This window comes from Natator depressus, chromosome 4 (genome assembly GCF_965152275.1).
Source record: "Natator depressus isolate rNatDep1 chromosome 4, rNatDep2.hap1, whole genome shotgun sequence".
NCBI lineage: Eukaryota > Metazoa > Chordata > Testudines > Cheloniidae > Natator > Natator depressus.
The window spans coordinates 110,230,635-110,253,364 of NC_134237.1; the positions used below are offsets into that span (position 1 = coordinate 110,230,635).

Below are 22,730 nucleotides of genomic sequence, written 5' to 3' on the forward strand. Positions count from 1 at the left end.
CTTGCTATTGTAAACGTGTGCAGAAACAGCCACGACTGTACATGCCAGAAGTTCTACTAGATAGCACTGTAAAAAAATAGTTTTCATGTCTATAGGCACTTTTACTTAAGGACCTCAAAGCTCTTTGCAATCATTAATTAATCAATTCTCCCAGCATCCCTGTAAAGTAGGTAACATAATACTTCTCTGACTAGTGCCTAAACAAGTTGTGGAGGGGTACTAGTGCTGCCAAAGGTACTGCTGTCTTTTGGGTAAAATACAAAACCAAAGTTTTGATCACTTATCGCCAGTGAAGGTCCCATATAGCACTATTTGCGGAAGTAAGGAGGGTAATCCTGGAGTCCTGAATACATTCCAACTCAGTTAATTACAGTGGACCTAAATTTCACCTGCAGATTCAGTTGGTTACTTAATATTCTTTTATCTAATCTATAAAGAAAAAAGAAAAGGAGTACTTGTGGCACCTTAGAGACTAACCAGTTTATTTGAGCATATTGATGCTCAAATAAACTGGTTAGTCTCTAAGGTGCCACAAGTACTCCTTTTCTTTTTTCTTTTTACGAATACAGACTAACACGGCTGTTACTCTGAAACCTATCTAATCTATATGCACATATTCTTATACCGTGCCCATCATCAGAGAATAAGATCACCTGACAAATTTATTAAAAGGAACAAACATTTCCTTCCCTCAGTTATTATGTAGTGTTCTGCTTAACAGCTGCTGTCGTCAGAGGTAGCTGTATTTTGTTGGTAAATTAACATATAGGGATATAGGTTCATTGAATATGCGATAGAAATTTAAGTAGGATGTAATGATTTGAGTTGGAGTTTGACCAAGATGCCTTTATTTTTACATGAAGTGCAATGTGGGGCCAGTAGTGACCATGAGGGATTGGGGGGAACTTGGTTTTACATCCCTGCCACGAGACAGTACTGTCCACCACAGCACAGTGCTCTCAAACACGCTGCTTGGGCACTGGCTTAGTACTGAGTGACTGTCTCCTCCTGAATTTCCAGCACCATTTGCACCCTGGCTTTTCCTTGTATTGGGCCATTAACGTGTTGCTTGAAAGACCCTTTTATTTTTAACTAAAATAAGAAAGTTTCTGCTGCTGCCACTAGTCTACAACGACGCCGAGCCGCGTGGGAAATCTGTGTAGGAGCGCAAAGGCAATCCACCGAAGGGAGGGAAATGACCGAGAATGCACATTCCGCCTGCGTTATACAAGGACTCTGTCGCACAGCGCTGTCTCAGAAGCATCTGATAGATCCATCCATGGTGTGCAACCGGGCGTCCTTATTTAAACCACCGTTGCCGGCACAGAGCGCCCGAGGCGAGCAACAGCGGGGTTTGGTGTGCCTTGCGCCAATGATTACAACGGGGTGGAGAAGCCGAGAGTTTTATTTGAAGCTTTAAATAGGGATATAGGGAGACTGGGGCGCAGGATTTAAAACAGCTTAGAGAAAGGTTACACCGTGCAAATTATGCCTTTTTTATGCCTCGAACTTAAACCGAAGGCCCCCCCCGCCGCAGGGCCGCCTTGTACTGAACCCTGTCCCGGGGGAATTGGTGCAGTGTCCCGACCCCGCGCAGCTTCTCAGCCAGCCTAGGGGGCGGTGGCGAGCGCGGAAGCGGGAAGCGAAGGGCGCCCCTCTGCCGCTGGTCCGGCAGGGAGGCGGAGCTGCTGGGCTGGGCGGGCTCCGGAGTCCCTGGCAGCCGCAGGCTCAGAAGGCGAGAGGGAGCTGGGCGGGCGGCGGCCGGAGCATGGCAGCGGCGGCGGCGGAGGCGCACAGGGTGCTGGTGTACGGAGGCAGAGGGGCCCTGGGAGCCAAATGCGTGCAGTATTTCAGAGCCAAGCACTGGGTAACCACCGGCAGAGCGGGCTGGGCACTCGGTGCCATTGCTGTATGGCTTGGGGTGTGTTCTGGGAGCAGCTGCCTGGGGAGGAAGCGCTCTCCCGTGTATCGCAGCCCTGCACCGCTCTGCGTTGCTTCGGCCCAGCGGCCGGGGCTCTCCCCCGTGCAGTGACCTGTGAATCGCAGCGCTCCGAAAACTGACGAGCCCGTGTAAATCTCGCCGAGGCTCAGAGCGAACTCCTCTCTCTCCTGCCAGAGGAAGAGACTTTCAGCCCTTCCTGGCAGCAGCTAATCCCCAAAGAGGAGGGAGGCTTCCTCCCCGCGAAGGAGTAAAGCTCGGCAGCTAGTTTGCAGCTGGCCAGTTGCTGCCTTCTTTGCAAATCATCCAGTGTATTGGTTTTTCACCCCAGCTGTGAAGTGGGCAAAGTACAGACACTGCCTGGCTCCTTAAATACTTAAAAAAAAAATTTAGTTATTTACTGATAAATGATCCATTTAAAAAGTAACACTCTCTTTGTTGTCCTTGTTTGTTGTTATCAGTGGGTTGCCAGCATTGACCTAGCAGAAAATGAAGAAGCTAATGCCAATGTTGTTGTGAAAATGACGGACTCCTTCACTGAGCAAGCAGATCAGGTGACTTATTCATTTTCCTTTAAATGTTGTAATAAAGCTTGTGGCATCAAGCTCTGGGGCAGCTGCTTTGCATTAGGGAAGGTGCTTGGGCAGTTCTTTCAAGTGTTGAGAAAAGCACTGGGTCGCTAAATGTCTTCGGGACTGGAGTATGAAATCCTATCTAGAATAGAATATAGAATAGACTGCCTTGCTTTGTTTCTTATAAGCTGTTTCCCCGTGGCCACACAGTTGGGTCATCTTCAGCCTGGTACCTGGCTTCCCCATGGTTAAGGTTATCATCAGTATATTCATATTTAAAGAAAACAGAGTTCTCATTTACTCTTGATTGTTCTTTCTCTTTGGGATTACATGGAGCCTCTGTATATGTAGTATTACATTCAGAGAGCCCAGGGACACCCTCCTTTTATTAAAACCATATTTATCTTTAAAATCTGTATCTGGGTAACAACAAACTATGTAGACTCCCTACTCGGGCACAAGAACAAATCCACACAGACATACCCCTGGAACCCTGATCTGGGGTATTCTATATGCTACCCAAGATCCATAAACCTGGAAATCCTGGATGCCCCATCATCTCAGGCATTGGCACCCTAACAGCAGGATTGTCTGGCTATGTAGACTCCCTCCTGTAGGCTAGTAGTTCTCAAACTCTTATATTGGCGACCCCTTTCACATAGCAAGCCTCTGACTGTGACCCCCCCCGCCCCCAAATTAAAAACACAGACAGAATCTGAAAGAATTTTACAAATCTGTTATTTTTTATAAGTTTCACACAGATAAAGTTCAGTGCTAATATATATATGAAGCCCTACACTTAGGAGAGGAAACAAAAATAGGGTAGGCTAAAAGTATAAACTCTCAAACTTTAAGCTTATAAGCAAGGTTGTAAAGTATACTCCCAAGCTTTAGGGTTAGGCAGAAACTTTACCAACAGCGAGGCTAGTCCATTATCAGATTTCTTTCTTGCACCTTCGTTCTGTGTTTCTGAACAGTACAGTACAAAGGGAAGGACTATTGCGTGAAAAGCAGTGTCCCAAGAGAAACTCAAAGTGCTAGTAGCTAGTAAACTAAGGGCCTGAAACTGACTGATCCTGCAAGCCTCACTCACACGTTAGTTCCATTGACATCATCTAGCACTTGGTTGTCGTTTAATCTGTTTTCAGTATTCAGCATTGTTGTTTTGCTTCCAGTGGGTAAAATCATAAACTCTAATTTTAAATAGCTGCTTACATCACCATGTGTGCAACATAATTTAAAAAATTACAATTTAAAGGCTGAGTGTTTATATCTTCTTCAATGCAGTATTTTCAGAATGACTTTATAACTTTTGTTATATATTTAAGGTGACAGCAGATGTTGGAAAACTTCTGGGTGAACAGAAGGTGGATGCTATCCTGTGTGTAGCTGGAGGATGGGCAGGTGGCAGTGCAAAAGCTAAATGTAAGCTCTTTGTTAGTAGCACACTTACAAACACATTAATGCAATGGGAAGAAAAAGTCATAGTAAGAGGTAGACTAAAATCTCTCCTTTACTGTGATCACACAGAAAGGGAGCTAATAGCTCCACCCAAATCAATGGGAGCTGGAACACCTCTAAGTGCCTTTCATAGCCTTTTCTATTTGATGGTTTCATGTGATTAATAATCATACCTTGTTCTAATGTAGCATTTTTCATCAGCACATCTCAAAGTGTTTTACAGATGAGGTCAGTATCCTCAGCCCCATTTTACAGATGGGGAAACTGAGGCATAAAGAGGTTAAAGTGTCTTGCCCAAGGTCACTGGCTGAGCCTGGAATAAACCCCAAGTCTCCTGAGTCCCAGTCTAGTGCTCTATCCACTAGGCCACATACCTTCCAGAGTCTTCAGTGCTGGTGTATTGTGGCACTATACTGTCGCATCCTGACAGGTTTTTATGTAGTGCCTAAAATAGCATTTTTAAATGGATGCAGGTCTTCAAGTTTAACATTTAAAATGGCTTGTTACTGAGCTCCTAACATTTCATAATAGCCAGAATGGAATTTTTCTAACCTAGGCTAGGGTACCCAAAATTATTAGCCTTGTTTCCGGTCTGGAGTATATAAAGCAGCTGGTGGACCCTCCCCTCCTCACCCCATACAAACATACAAGGCAAAGGTGTTTCTTATTTTTAAAGACAACATAGGAAGATGACATTCACTACTCTTTCATAAAAAAGAAAATATTTGTGTGTATCTGCTATAATCCAACACAATGCAGTCAAACAGTTTAACTGCTGAGATATGAGATAACACATAGTACTATCAGTTTAAGTTATTGACAATCAGGATGGGAAACGTCTTGGGATGGGTGGTCATCCTGTCTACTTCATGCCATTAATATGTGTGTGTGTGAGTTTGTTAGTTTTTATGGAAATAAACATCTTAAATGCTAAAGATATAGGTATTCAATATTATTATTTGCTTAATCTTAATTTTTCTCCCTCTGTCCCCCAATAATATGTTGCTAAAAGTAACGATTGCTGAATTGATTTTAAAATTCTATTTTCATTTGAATTGACTAGCTGTAATACAACAACTCTTCTTTTTTTTTTTTTTTTTTTTTTAATTGAAACTACGTGCAGGCCAGTCCTTTAGAAGTCGTGAGATTCTGAGCCTGTCTAGGCAGCCGTCGTACAGTCCAGACCGCCTGTAGGCAGATGGAGCCCCTGTTTGAACAATAGTCTGATGAACAAAAGATGTGTTTCCCACCAATTCCTTTATGCCTTGGAGTTTTCCATCCACTAGGTCCAGTCTTGCATAGCTTATGAGATCTAACAAGACCAAAGCCCCTGGGAAAAAATGGTTGTGGTCCAGCAGTTAGTGTTGTTTTCCATGAAATTTCAGGGAGTAAGCAAGCAGCGGTTGAAATAAAAGCCTAGGTTTTACATAATACTACAGAGCACTATCCAGAGATCACCACTGCAGACATAAAATATTTTAGAGCAGTCTTTGAGATCACACAAAAGAAAAAGCATATAGAGCATTTGGTTTTCTCAGGTGGTCACCCATCCAAGAACTAAGCAGACTTAAACCTATAGTTTATGGAAAACAGCGTGACTTTATTTTATACAGCTTCTCTCATACAAACTCTAACTGGACTATAGAGTTAAATAATACAGTTACAGAGTTAAAAGAATAAAGAGTGAGACCTTAAGAACGATAGGCAAGGAGAAGTTGTTTTTCCTGCAGATGAAAAGATCATTCTAGAAGGTAAGAGCTGCAGAAGAGAAGGCTCTCTCACCGTCACAGGTGAGACTATGCAAAGGGACAGAGACAGGAAGCTGATGCAAGATAAACACAGGAGGAGGAAGTAAAGAGAGCGACAGGGTCTTTGACACTGATGAAAGCAAAGTCCATGGGAGTTTTAGAAATGAGGGGAGTTTTGAACGGGGTCCAGAAATCAAAGGTGAGCCAATGGAACTGGCTGAGGATAGGGGATGTGGTCACACTTGTTGTAATGAGAAGGCAGGTAACAGTATTGTGCACGTGCTGTTGAGCAGGAACTTGAGGAAGCCAAAGAGAATGGAGATACAATTGGCAAGGCAAGAGGCGCTGAAGGCATTGATGAGGATTGCACTAGAAGTGGGCTATACGAAGTGGCGTAAGGCAGATTTGCATGCTGCTGTTTTAGTCTGTATAGTGGGGCACAAGCTAGAACTAGAAGACTTTTGCTTTCTAGGTAATTGACCCAACTATTTTGTTTTTCAGCTTTATACAAAAATTCTGACCTTATGTGGAAACAGAGTGTTTGGACGTCAACTATTTCCAGTCACTTAGCCACAAAACATCTGAAAGAAGGAGGCTTATTGACTCTGACTGGAGCAAAAGCTGCTTTGGCTGGAACTCCAGGTAACCAGCAAAATGTGGTGTTTGCTTTGACACCAACAATAATTGTTTTAATTATTCCTATTTGAGAAACAACAGTTTTACTCCCTTAACATTTCTTCCCATATTATACATATGGTAAACTGCTGTTTGAATCCCTTGAGGAAAGTTGTAACTTTGCAGTTGGCAATCCAAAACCCATGGCAAGTATAGTGTAAGAAAGAAAGAAAGAAAGAAAATCTGTTGCTTAAATACTAGTTGTCTGGCTTTGGTGAAATCTTTTTTAGTATATCAAGCAGTCAGAAGTGCTTGGGAAATAATGAAGAACAACACATTAAAAATTTTAGGTTTAACATTGTAAACCCTTAGAGAAGGTTAAACTCCATATTTTCTTTCCTGGAAGGCAGGGTTCTTAGGTAACTAACTTTTTTTTAAAGTTAGTGATGACTCAGTTGTTTTTATAGAACATGGTCATCCTGCTTGTGTTCTGAATCCAGTTCACCTTGCTTCAGACATAGATAAGCTTGATGACCTTCAGCCTCTGTCTCCATTAGTTGTTTAGTATAAACTTTGTGACATATACCTTGTGATCTTTGATCTCACTCCAGTTTTTCTTGCTCTTTGTAGAGAAGAAAGTCTGAAAGCAATTTAAAAAACACAGGTTAGCGGGGACTGTGGGCGTGAAGGGTGAAGACAGATAGGTTAACATCCATTAAAGTCTGCAAGATTTATCTGAGATTCAAATGAAGTAACTTCCATTTAGTCTCTTATATTAGTGTTACTTTGCTCTGTTAGATATCTGCAACAATATTCTGATGTGACATAAGAGACTTTAAAAGTTAAAATGATGGAATGGGTTGTAAAGATCAGGGGTAGTGCTTCAAAGCTATGTCTGAAAACCGAGCTAAAGGAATTAACTGTTACCATTATGTTCTAGGAAAGTATGCTGTGTTTTGTAATTAATGATTTGACCTCTATATTTGCATCTTTAAAGCAGCATCTAACGTAGTCTGAAGATAAAATTGTTATTACTGAGTGAAAAGGTTGTTTCCTTTTTGCAACAGACTGACCATGTTCTGTTACAAATGAAAATAGGTGAACTCTTTGGAATAATTCCGTGACATTTTGTTAGGGAAGAGAATCAATTTAATTTGCTTTCATGTTTTGAGCAGGATGGTTTCAATCATTGTGGATTTTTAGGACAAGCAGTGCTGTGGGAAAACACATGAACCTTATTAAATGTGAGGAGGAACTGGGAAAGACATTTGCACGAATTGAGCAACAATTATCTTCTGACATTTTAGGCTTGTTATTATTCGTAATTATGGAAGTCTAGCTGTTCTTTTCCCTCATTCTTATGGTGTGTCCTCTTGTTTTTCAGTAGACTCTGGAAACAATTTTCCTATTTAAGTACCGTAACTTTAAATGGTAATCGCCTACAGCAAATTGGAAAAAATAAATAGCAGAAGTAGAAGGGGCTCAGGGATGGATGGCAAAGATTGAAATATTGGGACTATTTGGTTTACAAAGGAGACAAATAAAAAGGGATATAAGGGATACAAACAACAAATAGTAAAGAGAAGGTAAATTGTCCACTTCTATTTAGGCTTTCTCTTAATACACAAAAAAAGGAACATTTAGTGAAACTGTAGGGCAACACATTTAATATTGATCAAAGGAAATGCTACTTTGCACAATGCAAACTAGCCCGTGGAACTCATTATCGCAAGATCTCATTGAGTGCAAGAATTCAGTAAAATTCCAAATAAAGTAACAGGCATTTATAGGGATAGTGAAAACATATCCAGTTACATTAGATAGTATAAGGCATTTGTTTTTGGAGAGAGAAACTCTCATGCCTCAGAACCTAATTCAACTAGTAACTAATAAGGGTTAGGAAGAAAACTGCCCATAAGGGAAGTTATTTAATGACTTAATGTGGGGTTTCTTGCAACTTCTGCCAAAGCATCTGGTAGAGGTCTGTGTCAGACATGCCAGGACACAAGACGAGGTGGACCACTGGACTTATCTAATATGTCTGTATGTATTTACCCCTGATTCTGCTAACATTTAAGCACTTGTTTACTGTTAAGTATGTGAATAGTTTCATTAAAGTCAGTAGGACTACTTGTCCTTAAAGTTAAGTACATGCATCAGTGTTTGCAAGATTATGGCCATAGATAGTAGATATATCTACAGCGGGGTAAAAAAAAATTTTGGCTAAAAAGGCTGATTTGATGATTTTTTAAAATTTGTGTAAATTTCGCTCAAGTATTCATTTAGAAAAACAAAACAAAAAAAATTGAAAAAATGGAACGTTTCATTACAGCATTTCCTAAACAGAATGTTTTGATTTTTGGGGGGTTTGAAACAGCTTTTTTCAAAACTCTCTTTAATTTTATATTTTAAATATTCAAAACATTTTAAATGGTCAAAATTGAAACAAAATGTTGAACCTGAAACAATTTTTTCCAACTTTTTAAAATCGCCAATGAACTGAAAAATCTGTTTTCTCAGCTCTAGATATATCTTCTCCGGCTGTCTTTTTAAAGGCAAGTGCTATAACACTGTGTTCGGATCTCATGGCACACAATCTGTGAGACCAACTAAGCGAATCTTAATTTTTAAAAATATTTTTTTAAATTCCGTGTTTCTAGATAAATTGAGCTCTGTGATAGCAGCGCAATTCCTTTGTCAGGGGTAAGTTCTTCTAAAAACGTGTATACATTTGTGCAATGTGCTATAAGACTGATTCTGTTGCAAGATTGCTGCAGGTGAATATAAACCTTCCTTTCATCAAATAACATAGAAACTTTCACTGTCTCCTTTTTATACAACTATTGTCAGTGAGATAACTTTTTGTAATCTGTTTTATTTCTAATTGTTAGGGATGGTTGGGTATGGCATGGCAAAAGGAGCAGTACATCAGCTTTGTCAGAGTCTAGCTGGTGCGAACAGTGGCTTGCCATCTAGGTCTGCTGCTCTTGCTGTTCTACCGTAAGTGGTTGCATAGTTACCTGTGCTATTGCATTGTTTAATTTTAAAGTATGGCTGTAACTGAGTGACACATGGATGTGCTTCTTTTCTAAGGCCCCATCTACACTACAGAAGTAACAGTTTAAACATGGTTGTGGTTTCTCAAAGGAGGGACCATCCCTCTTCAGTAGTCTCTAGAGCATACCTAGCATGTTACAGGCATTACCATCAACAATAAATAACATATTTTTTCTTTCCTGTGCAGACAGAAGAAATCATTGTTACAACAATGTTAGAAAACCATGATTTAACCTTGACAGATGGTTAAACCATATTTAAATGTGGTTATTTTGTAGTGTAGATAGGAGTCTAAAAGTGACACATTAGACATGAAACTGTTTAAAATATGTTTTTTTATAGTTTATGTGAAAAAAGAAAATAGTGGAATGTCTTATTTAGCTGTAAGTGCTTTTGAATGGTTGCATTCACTATTCCTTAATTTTGGTTGGGCAAAGTTAGCCGATGTCTATCAAACTTTACTTCTGAATACCAAGTGGTGTTTAGATGAGGAAAATATGTCTTGCCAAACTTTTACCTTTTTGAGATTCTTTCCCATAGAAATGTAGCTTCTACTGTAGTGCATAATATTATATATCCTCTTGGTAGAGTGACTTGGGCAGCAAAAGTAATTGTCCCTTGAAGACCTGTGAATACAAAAGGTTTAGTTCCTCTTTTCCCTGCTACAAGCCTACTAACATTTTATTCTAAGTTGGCTGCCTGCATTGGCAGAGGGGTGAATGAATTGGGTGGCCTAATAGATATGGAAAAGATCTAACTTCTGTGATTTCCTTTGATAACCTAGTTAAGGATTTGAGTATTTCCTTTCCAGGCTTGTGTGAAACATAGTCTTTGAAGATTGTCAGTGCTCAGAAGTACTGGAGAGGGGCTTAAAAATGCTGTCTGAACTCATTTAATTGCATCTCGCCCTCTTCTTTACAAGCTTCTCCACCTGCATTTCTTTTTGGACAGGGAATGACAACATACAGGATAGTTGAATAATTAACACCGGGCAGAGTACCACCAACAGTCAGATACCAAGTTCACACTGGTCTCCTGGCTACTGGCCATTCCAAACTTGCATAGATGCCTTGAAAGGTTTTGGTATTGTATAAAGTTTGAAGAGAGTAACAGTTAAGGGTGGGATTTTTAGCAACTTATAAGTGACTTAGGCATTTTTGAAGATCCTACCTTACAAATATCATCATCATTTAATTATATAGATTTAAAAACTTAAGACTGATGATTACATGCTGTTAGAGACAGCTTTCAAGAGAAATCCATCTAACGTTTGGATTTCAGTGCCCTGTTCTGAAAGTTCAGCATACACTAGAGCAAAGGACGGAAGAGCAGACCGCTCTTATCAGAAGCATGATGTACAAATGAAAGGCTTATCTCTCTCAATTGCAGGGTTACCTTGGATACACCAGTGAACAGGAAATCAATGCCTGACGCAGATTTCAGCTCCTGGACACCCCTAGAATTCCTTGCTGAGTGAGTACATGCACAATGACTAAACAATTCCTAGCTCTCCTTTTAAAACAGCTGGTTTTTTTTTTTTTTTTTTTTTTGCATCTTCCCTTCTTAAAAATAGGCAATCTTGTCACTCGGATTTGGATGTTTCCGTGCACACCCCATTTTCTGTACCTTGAAGTTAGGTTAAGCGTATAGGGCCAAATCCTCAGCTGGTGAAAATTGGCATAACTTCATTGACCTAAGTGGCCCTGCATTAATTTACAGCAGCCCTGAGTGTTTTAAAGTCAGCAAGCCTTTTAAAGCATGCGGACAATTAAGTTAAATCACAAACAGCTGTGTCAGACATAAGCAGTCTGGTTTAAAGGTGAACTGTAAAGAGAAAGGTGTTTATGCCCTTTACTGCTCCTTTTATATTGTCTTAAGGTAAATGTAGTTCCCCCTCCTTCTGTGTGCCCACTTCCTCTCCTCAGAAGTACTATTGTCTGCTTATTTCTTGAGTAATATCACTTAATCAAGTCCTCACTGGCTAGATCTGTGGAGGGTCAGACCTAAATGAAGCTGCAAGATGAGCTGCAGATCTCTTTGCTCCATACTGAGGGGTAGAGGCTCAGCCTCTTCTCCTTTGCTCGGCCGAGGGTAGAGCCCTGCAGCTCATTGGTGCTGGCTTTGTGGCATTATTCAGAACAGGCCCTTCAAAGATCTTGCCAGAGAGAGGGAAGTGAAGGCATGATATAGGATTTTCTTTCTGTTTAAACAGCAACATGTTTTTGCGGGGGGAGGGGAGAGAAGAGTGGAAACCGATCCAACTTCATACATCATAAAGGGCACTGAAAAAAATCTCTCTAGTTTTGTAGTTCTCCCTTTAAACCTGCAGAAGCCAGGGCACTTGGAATTGAGGCTGAAGCTGTGTCCTTCACAGCATGTCTGTTTTGACTCTGGATTTCCTTGCCTTTTGGAGTGCTTTTGTTGGGCCTTCCATTCAGGGATGGTTTTAGGCAGAGGAGGCCTAGGCAGCTGTTTGAGTTGCCTTATTTAAAGGGCCACTGCCAACTTGACATATAGTTAGTTAGTTTAAAAAAAAAAAAGTACTTTCAGTTATTTACCCACACTCCTGAGACCGTTTGGCGAAATGCTGTGGTTTTACAAACATGTTCCTAATTTTAAGGGCTGTTTTTAAATTGTTTTTCCTCTTGTGAGAGAGGCTCACAAACAGGGGAACTGATTCTACATGTGAGACTGACTGCACAGAGTGATGCATAAAGTAAATAAATCAGAGGGAGGGGGGGAATAAACCATAATCTGTTCCACTAGATTAATTTTAGCCATAGTGAGTAAAACAAACCCTCCCCCCCACCCCTCCTTTTTTAAAAAAGAGTTAAACCAGTGCCATCAACTTAAAATCTTAAGTTGAAATTTTTATGATTCAGTAATGATCACACTCTGTAAAAAGCTCCATCACACTTCCTGGTAGAAGCAAAGACTATTTCCCTGTATTGTTAACCCCACATACTCAAAAATCACGAGCCAGGCCCTCCCAGATCATGAGATTATCTTGAAAATCATGCTTCCTTTAATTTGCCTTCTGGTTGCTGAGCCTGTAGAGTGCTAAAGATTTACTTCCTTAATGAAAGCTGAGATTCTCCCATAATCACTTGCCTTCAGGAGCTAGGGCTTTAAGAAAAACATTAAATATTGTGAGAGCTGGTGACAGTGCCTTCCTCTTGAGAATCCCCACAAGAATTCTCATACCATCTGGTAATCACATTCTGGGGCTTAGTGTGCCCCAGAATTCGTTGCATCAGATTGCATGACCATTCAAAATGGCTACTGGGGAGTGCAGAGCATGAGGATAGAGTATGGGCCCTGAAGAATGCCTTGCATTCTCTGGATGAAATTGCACTCCTCCCTTCCTCCTCAAGCAGCTAACACAAGGCCTCTACACCTCTTCCAATCTTCAAAATAGAGTTTAAATTGAGCGTAGGCAATGTGGTGGCCCACTGCTGATGGGTGAATTCGTCCCTATGAGACTTCAAGTCCCACTGCTCCCCTCACAGCCCTGAAGAACCATTTCCACAATTGTGCAGTTCAGTGGTGTGATGATGGGAGAGAGTGGTTGAAGGGGTAGGCTGCCTAGGGAAGGAAAAAAGCTGAAAGAAAAGAGCACTAGACAAGGGAAAGAGCATGAGACCGAGAAGGATAGGGATGGGATAGGAAGGGAGGACATTGGAGGTGAAGGAAAGAGAGGAGGGAATTGGGAAAGACTCAGAGGATGATAATAGGGGGGAAATAATGGACAGAGAAGGGAGAAAAGCGAGAAAAGAATAAGTGGAAATGAGAGAAGAGAACAAATATATGAGAAAGGGAAAGAAAAAACCAAATCACAGCTTTGAAGTATATTAACTTTATGTTAGCCATAATCTTCAGTGGAAGGGTGCCTCTGAAGGAAAAAACAGTTCTCTACTGGGATGCCAACAATATTTTTTGTTTTGGACCCCAATGTTCCTAGTCACCTTGATGACATCAGTTTCAGTAAATTTCTGTCGGATTTACCTTTTATCTTTAAAATGTTTTTTTTTCTAAGAAATTGAAATATTTTGCAAACTTCAGGAGCAGAATCGAGGTACAGTTACCTTCTACCCAAAGTTAACGTTTATTATTTATTATGTGTTTTTTAAGACTGAATTTTCAGAGGTGCTGCACACACTCTGAAAATCATGGTGATAGAGCCCAACAGGACAATAGGTGCTTTGTAGACAGATGAGAGACAGTTCTTTGCCCTGAAGAACTTACATTCTAGGCCCCGATCGTGTCATCAGATCTCTGCGGATGGATCCCTGTTCCTGAGCAGAACATTATTGATTTTGTGGGGCTCCATGTGAGTGTAAGGATCTGTCCTCGTGGAGACAATTATAAAGGATCCACACATAAAAAGACAACATACGGAGAAGGAAGTGGATATGGCAGGCTGACTCTTTTTTTTTTTTTTTTACACCTCTTGCCTATTCACACTTATCATATTCTCATATTTTTTTAACAGAACCTTTTATGACTGGATTATAGGGAAGAACAGACCAAGCTCAGGCAGCCTAATCCAGGTGGTAACCACAGGAGGGAAGACAGAACTAGCTGCCGCACATCTTTGAGACTGATCAGTGTGATTGTGAAAACACAGCAAATGAGAAGGTTGTAACATTCTAGTCAAGTTTGGGTGGTCTTCTGTATCCAGTGATTCTATTATCTTGTTTGTGAAACAAGATGTTGACTAATGTTTCTCTGTTCTTAGATGCAAGCTATGTTCCTTTACCAAAAGGTATCCATTGTCTTCTCTATATATCAAGGCTGTAGATTTTAAAATCTTAAAAGTCCTAATCTTGAGCATTCTCTAAGGGGTTACCTCCGTTCTTTAAAATTAGGCAAACAGTGGTGGCTATGTATCAGAAATTGTGCTTAATGATGTGATGTACCTACATTTATAACTGTCAAGTTCTGTCTCAGTTGTCTTTTGTGCAACTGTTTTTGTCCATTTCAGCAATATCGTTGTCTTCTAATATCCTAACTCTAGGTTTTTTTTGTTGGACAAGATATAAAATAAAATCACTGCAGCCCTATGAAAAGCCCAAACCTGCTACGCCTTTTCCTGTGAGTATTCTATACCAATTCAAGTTGTTCCATTGGAGCCAGTGGGACTGAATAAAGGTTACTTGCACAAGATGGGGTTGCAAGATGAGAGCTCTTAAATTGCCTTAAAGCTTTCAAAAGGGCTGTCAGCCCAACAATTATTGTGGGGTGTTTTCTGTCCCAAATAATTGATTTACGATATTATAAATGTGTCTTGTGTAACTCCTGTTGGCTCTTTACTATCTGAAGGAGCAAAAGTGCCCTAAGGAAATATAAATAGAACACACAGACTATTGTTAGACTATAGAGGATTTTGGGCTAAATAAATATGTATTGTTTTATTTATTGGGTTGGTTACTTCTTTATAATCTAAATTTGTGGTGTAAGAGATTTGTACAGTGCTTCCAAAACAACTCTTAGCTCCCCACTTGAGATTATTGTGTACAGACAACAGGAATACTTTAAGGTCTCATGTTTTCTTTCTTATAGTGGAGTTATGGAAATGTTATAAATAGCTCCTTACTATAGAGAAGTAAGGCAAGTCCAAGCTAGATTCTCCTTATCTCCTTTGTATCTGTTGTCTACTATCCAAAAACTCTCATTTGGAAATGAGATTTGAGTCAAGTAGAGGTCTCCGTGTTCATGTTCAGCACCCCCTGTCTGACACAGGACTGGGGCTGGACTTACAGCACCACTCAAATTCATAGGTATGGGCTAAGGTATACTGGCAGGGGTTCTCCAGAGTGAGAAGGTGGCTGGAAGTGTGGAAGTGTGGCTGGAAGATGGCTGGAAGTGTGGTCAACATCAGCTGATACTCTTTGAGACATTTTGCTTAGCGCACACATTAAAGAAGGCAGTATTTTGCCCACCCTCTTTCTCCGAGTAGTGTGGCACTGTGATCTCCTCATTGTTCCATTGCCTGAACCAAACCTCATGAGTTTGCTAGAGTTCTTAGGAGAAAACACCTTTCTCTTGGGGTTTTATGATATTTCCCGTTCTCCTGCTATTTAGAACCTGGACTGGAACAAATGTAAAATGATGAGGGTAGAGAAGATGGGGGCCCAAACTGAACCGTAAATATAAACAGCCCTGAACTTTTGAAATTCACATGAGGGTCTGAACTTCGCAGCTAGCTTTACCTCTAAAACGAGCTAATCCAAAACTAGTTTAGAATCTCTCTCTGCTTCTACCACATGCAGATTTGGATCTGAACTGCATAATTGGGCCCAATTCTTCATTATTTTTTTTTTTAAACTAATTCAATTAAATGTGGCCAGAATTTTTTTTCCAAAAATGTCATTTGAGGACAGATCACGAGGCAAAGTAGCAACAAAAATAACTGCAAAGGATTACGTTAGAGAATATAAACTGGGAGAGCTACATGAGGAGATGTATTGTACAGCCTGTAATATTTCCCTGGACTACCATTTAGAAAGCCCTGTGCATAAAAAAAGGAAATTGAAAAGGAAGCAACAGAACAGGGCTGAAAAGAATATGAAGAACTCTAAATATTGGAAAGATAATTAAGACTAAGAAAATCATGGGCTGCGATTTTGTTGTGGAAATTGCAACTTTCAGCATTCACTGCAACATTGCCACAAATTTGAGTGAATTAAAAAAATTGATACTTTTCATTGGTTAAAAGTATGATATTTTGCACCTATAGAAAACTGATGCACTTAGTCATGGTAAATTTGATTGATTTTTTTCCAGAGAATTTTATATAATAGAATCACTATCAAATATAATTGTATCAATTTCTGAATCATTTATGAATTGCAATTCTTAGTCAAGCCAAAATTCTGCAGTGAGATCTTTTGTGGAAATAATCCACTTGTGTTTAGTGGGCTCAAGAATTTATAGCAGAATAACAGAGGTGAAGGGAATATGCTTTACTGCTCCCACCTCTTTCTCTCCCTCCCTGTGTCAGCCAGCCAGAGTGCAGCAGCTAGAGACTGTCTGTGTAGGAGGGCGGTGTTTCATTCTAATGCTTGTGGTGTTCGACTGATATCTGAAAAATGTTGCAGAAGTCAATAGCAAATGTCACTTCTGACTTGGATGCCTGCCAGACACACTCATTCCTAGAATTTGACACACCTTATCCTAAGGATTTACTCTGTAAACAGTGATCTAACAAGGCCAGCCTTTGAACACTAATGGTTTTTTTTTGTGAGAGAATTACAGAATCTTACAGAAGAATTGTGAGCAATTTTCAAGAATGCCTGTAGAGGGCAGAAACTTGCAGTACATGGGAAAGACCTCCTTTTTACTCCCCTGAATATATGATTATTTAACAGGTTTTGAAATGCTCTTTTTGACAGGGAGGATCCATCAGCTATTTCAGCAATGACTGCGGCATGCTCTTTTTTTCCTCCTCTGCTTTGTCGTCCCTAGCTCAAGTTTTCTGGCCTTTCAGGGCACTGTGCAAGACCAGGCTCCCACACTTACCATGCTCCCCGTGAGGCTCCCAGACCCATCCCCCTTCAAGAGTTTCCCACTATTCTCACCCCTTCCATCTTCCTCTTGAAAACAAAATAAAGAAAAGATTGCTGCTACTCCCAGTCCCAGGGTGCCATGGCTGTGGAGGAGGCACTGCAGCGGGGTGTGCCATTGCAGCAATGAGTTGTTGACAGGTTATCAGCAGTTGCATTTTCAATGCACGTTCTGTCATGCAGCTTCATCAAGGGCCTAGACATGTCTGGGATGGGAAGAGGAGCATTTAACTTTGACGCTCCTCGTAAGGAGGGCAAGAAGCTGCAGTATGCCTGGGCCCAAGTCAGGGGAAATGGCTTATTTTCAGAAATCAAGATAACAAGAATCCAGAATTTGGGTAGAAGGCAGGTTTAGTTATAGCATTTAAATTTGGAGGAGCTGAAATCAGGTTTAACTCTTAAACAAGTGGCCCTAAGTAGTAGATAATATTACTTAGGGGTGGGAACACAAAGCAGCCAGCCACACAAGTGCTAGTGATATAACTTGAAAGTTGTTGTTCTGAAAATATAAGCTACCCTCCATAATGGTGGTTCTTTTCTTTGTATACTGTATTTCCTTTTAGACACCATTACCATTTTGTTTACATTATTCATTGTTCAAGAACAACAGCCGAACCAAATACATATATGCAGCCTATGGCCATAACTACAGTGTGGCCTACAGGCTAGAGCACCGGACTAGGACTCAGGGGAACTAGGTTCTATTGCTGATTCTGCCAATGGGCTGCTGAGTGATTGTCGACAAGTAATTTCATCTCTCTATACCTCAGTTTTCCCCTCTGTAAAATAGGGTTAATGATTCTTCTTTTGTACAGCACATTGAGATCTACTGTTGGAAAGCACTATGTACAGACTAGGTATTATTTTTCCACAGATTCAGTATATGTACACACACACTTTTTTAGTCATCAGTTTCTTTCGGGGAAGAGAAATTAAGAGTGTGATGGGCGGCCTCAAATCACATCACTTCAATAATTTTTTCAGTGACAGGTATGTACAGTAGTTGCAGATCGACGGTAATGATTTACCAGCATTGCCACACAATGGTAATTGAGATACCACTATTATCTTGGGGCTTGTCTTCATGGCCCCATAGTGTAGTATCTCCGATAGTATGGTATAGTAAGTGTTAACCTTTTTTTTTGTTACCTCTAAACTTGAATCTAAACGCTTCATGTTTTTTGGAAGGAATCACTCCTCTCTTCACTGCAGAAAGCGAGTCCCCTCCCCACACCTTGCAGTGGCAAAGCTATATTAGCAGCATGTGTGGTCCGTATTAGACCCCTGTAATTCAGATGAGCTAATACAAAAGTTGTCTCTTTCATGTGAGACTATGCACCTGCAACATATGAAAAATATGCTCTCATATTTAAGAGCCACACATCTTTATGACTGGACTAGTCTTATGAACATATTAAAGATACTTGATAGCCAGGCAGAGTACATATGTCCTTGAATTTCTGTCACTTCAAGATTCTTAAAATGCCAGCTACTTAGCTGTCCAAAATAATAAATGCTGTCCTAGCTAGTAGGGAGTAGTTAGGCACAATTAAAATAAGTGCCATTTTGCAGCCAGGTAGAGAAGTGTCACATTTATAGTATCAATGGGTACTCTATGCACGTCTGTTGCAACTATTCAAAGGGGGCAGTCCTCAATCCAGAAACTATCAATGACTAATTTTTCCATAATATATGATAAATATCTTTAATGTGAATAATTTAAGTGAATAGCAAGTTTTGGTTTTTTTACAGCAATAAAATAAATGCTAATGATTTGCAAATTTAGGTCCAAATCCTTCTAACCTTTACTTCTGCAAACCTTTTGTCACCTAAGCAGTTGATATTCAGGTAAGTAATGCCATTAACGAAATGAGGCTACCTACCAGAGTAAGGATTACTTATGTAATGCTAGGAACCTGGGAACAAACAAGAAGAATTGAAATTGCCCATTTATGATGATTGTTTAGTTGATACTACTGAAACTTGGTGGGATGATTCCCATGATGTTAAAATCAATGGTTATAACTAGGGCTGTCAATTAATCGCAGTTAACTCATGCGATTAACGCAAAAATTAATTAATTACACTTTTACACGATTAATCACACTGTTAAACAATAGAATACCAATTGAAATTTATTAACTATTTTTGGATGTTTTTCTACATTTTCAAATATATTGATTTAAATTGCAACACAAAATACAAAGTATACAGTGCTCACTTTATATTATTTTTATTACAAATATTTGCACTGTAAAAATGATAAAAGAAATAGTATTTTTCAATTCACCTCATACAAGTACCATAATGCAATCTCTTTATTGTGAAAGTGCAATTGATAAATGTAGATTTTTTTTTTTGTTTGTTACATAACTGCACTCAAAACCAAAACAATGTAAAACTTTAGAGCCTAAAAGTCCACTCAGTCCCACTACTTGTTCAGCCAGTCGCTAAGGGCTTGGCTCGACTTGCGAATTAGAGCGCATTAAAGCAGCCCCGGGCACCCTACCTCAGTACCCATCCACACTGGCAAGGCACGTATAGCGCTCTGACTCCACGGGTAGAGCGCTCCTGGTACTGCACCTCAGCGAGAAGATTAACGCTTGTTGTGCTTTGGCTGAAACTCCCGGGCATCAGTGTGAACGAGGTGTTGCGTTACTGCACTCTGATTAGCCTCCGGAAATGTCCCATAACCCCTTAAGTCAAGTGGCCACTCTTCTAATTGTTTTGGAATCGCTGCAAGAATGCGGATATGCCCTTTGAAAGCTACCTTTCTGACAGCCGGCATGCTTATCTGCTCTGAGACAAAGCAACCATTGCTGTGGAATGCTGTGTGAGAGAGAGAGGTGGGGGAGGGGAGTCTGCTGCTGTCTGAACTTACAAGACAGCATGCTGACATGGTCTCAGCCCCCGCAAAACCCACTCTCTCCCCCCCACACATACGCACAATACACTCCCTGTCACACTCCACCCCACCCCCCCCATTTGAAAAGCACGTTGCAGCCACTTGCATGCTGGGATAGCTACCACAATGCACTGCTCTCTGTGGCCGTTGCAAGAGCTGCTAATGTGGCCATGCCAGTGTGAGCTTGTAGCTGTCAATGTGGACAGATCGCAGTTCTTTCCCTACTGCGCTCTTTGAAGTCTGGTTTAACTCAAAGCGCTCTACATCTGCAAGTATAGCCATGCCCTAAGAGAAACAAGTTTGTTTACATTTAGGGGAGATAATGCTACCGGCTTCTTATTTACAATGTCATCTGAAAGTGAGAACAGGTGTTTGCATGGCACTTCTGTAGCCGGCATTGCAAGGTATTGACATGCCAGATATGCTAAACATTTGTAGGCCCCTTCATGTTTCAGCTACCATTCCAGAAGACATGTTTCCATGCTGAAGACGCTCATTAAAAAAATAATGGATTAGTTAAATTTGTGACAGAACTGTATTGTATGTCCCCTGCTCTGTTTTACCTGCATTCTACCATGTATTTCATATTATAGCAGTCTCGGATGATGACCCAGCATGTTGTTTGTTTTAAGAACACTTTCACTGAAGAGTTGACAAAACGCAAAGAAGGTACTAATGTGAGTGAGATTTCTAAAGATAGCCACAGCACTCAACCCAAGGTTTAAGAATCTGAAGTGTCTTCCAAAATCTGAGAGGGGACGAGGAGTGGCACATGCTTTCAGAAGTCTTAAAAGAGCAACAATCCGATGTAGAAACTACAGAACCCGAACCGTCAAAAAGGAAAATCAACTTTCTGCTGGTGGCATCTGACTCAGATGATGAAAGTGAACATCTGTCAGTCTGCACTGCTTTGGATCGTTATCGAGCAGAATCCGTCATCGCAAAAGGGTCCATTTCACAAAGCTGAAAAGAATTCTGAACCAAATCACTGCAAGGAAGAATTTAATCAGAAAAATATTAATGATAATTGGGAATGTTACAAAAACACTTTACGAGATGTTTATGATACAGAAGCCTGTTGGTGGTTCACTACTCTGTGTCAGCAACTCTTGCGAGGCCTGACATACTCACTTCATCTAACATACTGTTATCATAAAATTATATACGGGAACATGTAATATATAATTGAAAAACTAATAACTCACTGATCATTAATATTCTAGTGTGATGGAGGCATGGCGTGTATACAAAGAGTTATGGATAGGTGCTCGAATTATGTTAAATGTGTTTGGCAAGTAATGCGTAAGTCCAGTCTCCCCTAGACAAAGGAATGGATATTTGCTTGTCGGACTAGCCTGGTTGTCAGGCAGAGATTATGAAGGTACGTTTACATACAAGGTAAACAAAGCCATCAAGCTAACAAGGGGAGGAGGTAATGACAACTATCACCACATAAGGACTTTCAAATATAATGGAGGGAGACTTCTCTCCTGCTGGTTCCAGTTGTCCGTGGGCCTCCCAAAATTCTTGGTTTCTCTCTCTCAATGCTAGTGAACTACTCAGTTCGCCGTTCCCGGCCAATGGGAGCTGTGGGCAACCATGCCTGTAGATGGTCAATGTAAACAAACTGTCTCACAGTCCGCCAGCAGATTACCCTGACTGGCCACGTGGGGCCCATGGGCTGCAGGTTGCCCGCCACTGATCTAAATCATTGAGGAAGATATTGAACAGAACTGGACCCAGAACTGATCTCTGCGGGACCCCACTTGATATGCCGTTCCAGCTTGACTGTGAACTACTGATAACTACTCTCTGGGAATGATTTTCCAACAAGTTATGCACCCACCTTATAGTAGCTCCATCTAGGTTGTATTTCCCTAGTTTGTTTATGAGAAGATCATGCGTGACATTATCAAAAGCCTTACTAAAGTCAAGATATACCACATCTGTCGCTTCTCCCCATCCACAAGGGTTGTTACCCTGTCAAAGAAAGCTCTTAGGTTGGTTTGACGTGATTTGTTCTTGACAAATCCATGCTGACTCTAATGTATCACCTTATTATCTTCTAGGTGTTTGCAAATTGATTGCTTGATTATTTGCTCCATTACCTTTCCAGGTACTGAAGTTAAGATGACTGGTCTGTAATTCCCTGGGTTGTCCTTATTTCCCTTTTTATAGATTGGCACTAGTTTTGCCCTTTTCCAGTCCTCTGGAATCTCTCCTGTCTTCTTGAAGATAATTGCTAATGGCTCAGATATCTCCTCAGTCATCTCCTTCAGTATTCAAGGGTGTGGAATACAAGGAATCTTGTCCTCTCTTGCAGTGAAGGAGTTAAAAAGGATGGTTCTGGGGAAAGGCCAAAAACTAATAACACTGGTAGAGGAAAGAGAGAGAAGGGTAAGGATACTATTCACACGTTGTGTGAAAATCATAGACACTCCCTATCATCTATCATCAGGAGTGTCCCTAGCTATTCTGGGGCCCTATGCAATCCCCTTGCAGTGGGGGGGGCATGCCTCTGCAGGGGAGGGGTGGACTTGGGGGCAGAGGGGGAACCGCCCCCCAGCACTCACCGGCGGTGCAGCTGGGGCTGGGTCGCTGCACTTCCCACCACTGGTGAGTGCAAGCCCGGCCCTGCTGCAGTCCTCAGGGGAGTAGGGGCAGGAAGGGGTGGGGGCCAGGGGGAAGAGGTGGGGCAGGGTAGGGATGGCCTTGTCTATCATGAAAACTTTTTAGATTAGGTGATAGCTTAGGAAAGTCCACGTTCTCCCATTCTCCTTCTCTAACAGCTGCTGGAGTGCATTAGTGCTGATTTGGTTTTCATAAAATCACTGCTGTGTATCACTCCCCATTGCATCTGCACCACCT

General features: G+C 40.9%; 1 protein-coding gene across 3 annotated transcripts; it reads left to right on the forward strand.

Moving 5' to 3' along the window:
• The first annotated feature begins 1,180 nt into the window (after positions 1-1,180).
• Positions 1,181-14,798, forward strand: QDPR (quinoid dihydropteridine reductase). Of its 3 annotated transcripts, none has more exons than XM_074951632.1 (7): positions 1,181-1,357; positions 2,401-2,493; positions 3,840-3,936; positions 6,222-6,362; positions 9,227-9,335; positions 10,782-10,865; positions 13,885-14,798. In XM_074951632.1, exons 1-7 carry the CDS (start codon positions 1,196-1,198, stop codon positions 13,988-13,990), a joined length of 792 nt encoding a protein of 263 aa, XP_074807733.1. In that variant the 5' UTR covers positions 1,181-1,195; the 3' UTR covers positions 13,991-14,798. The 3 variants fall into 3 exon arrangements, with proteins under 3 accessions (XP_074807733.1, XP_074807735.1, XP_074807734.1); XM_074951634.1 differs by having other exon boundaries at positions 1,181-1,282; positions 13,885-14,797; XM_074951633.1 differs by lacking the exon at positions 1,181-1,357 and adding an exon at positions 1,675-1,867 and having other exon boundaries at positions 13,885-14,797.
• Positions 14,799-22,730: the final 7,932 nt, after the last annotated feature.

Coding starts and splice junctions, on each gene's coding strand:
- QDPR (XM_074951632.1), top strand. CDS start 1,196: ATGACCGAGAATGCACATTCCGCCTGCGTTATACAAGGACTCTGTCGC. Junction 2,494..3,839: donor TCACTGAGCAAGCAGATCAG/GTGACTTATTCA, acceptor TATATATTTAAG/GTGACAGCAGATGTTGGAAA. Junction 9,336..10,781: donor GCTGCTCTTGCTGTTCTACC/GTAAGTGGTTGC, acceptor TCTCAATTGCAG/GGTTACCTTGGATACACCAG.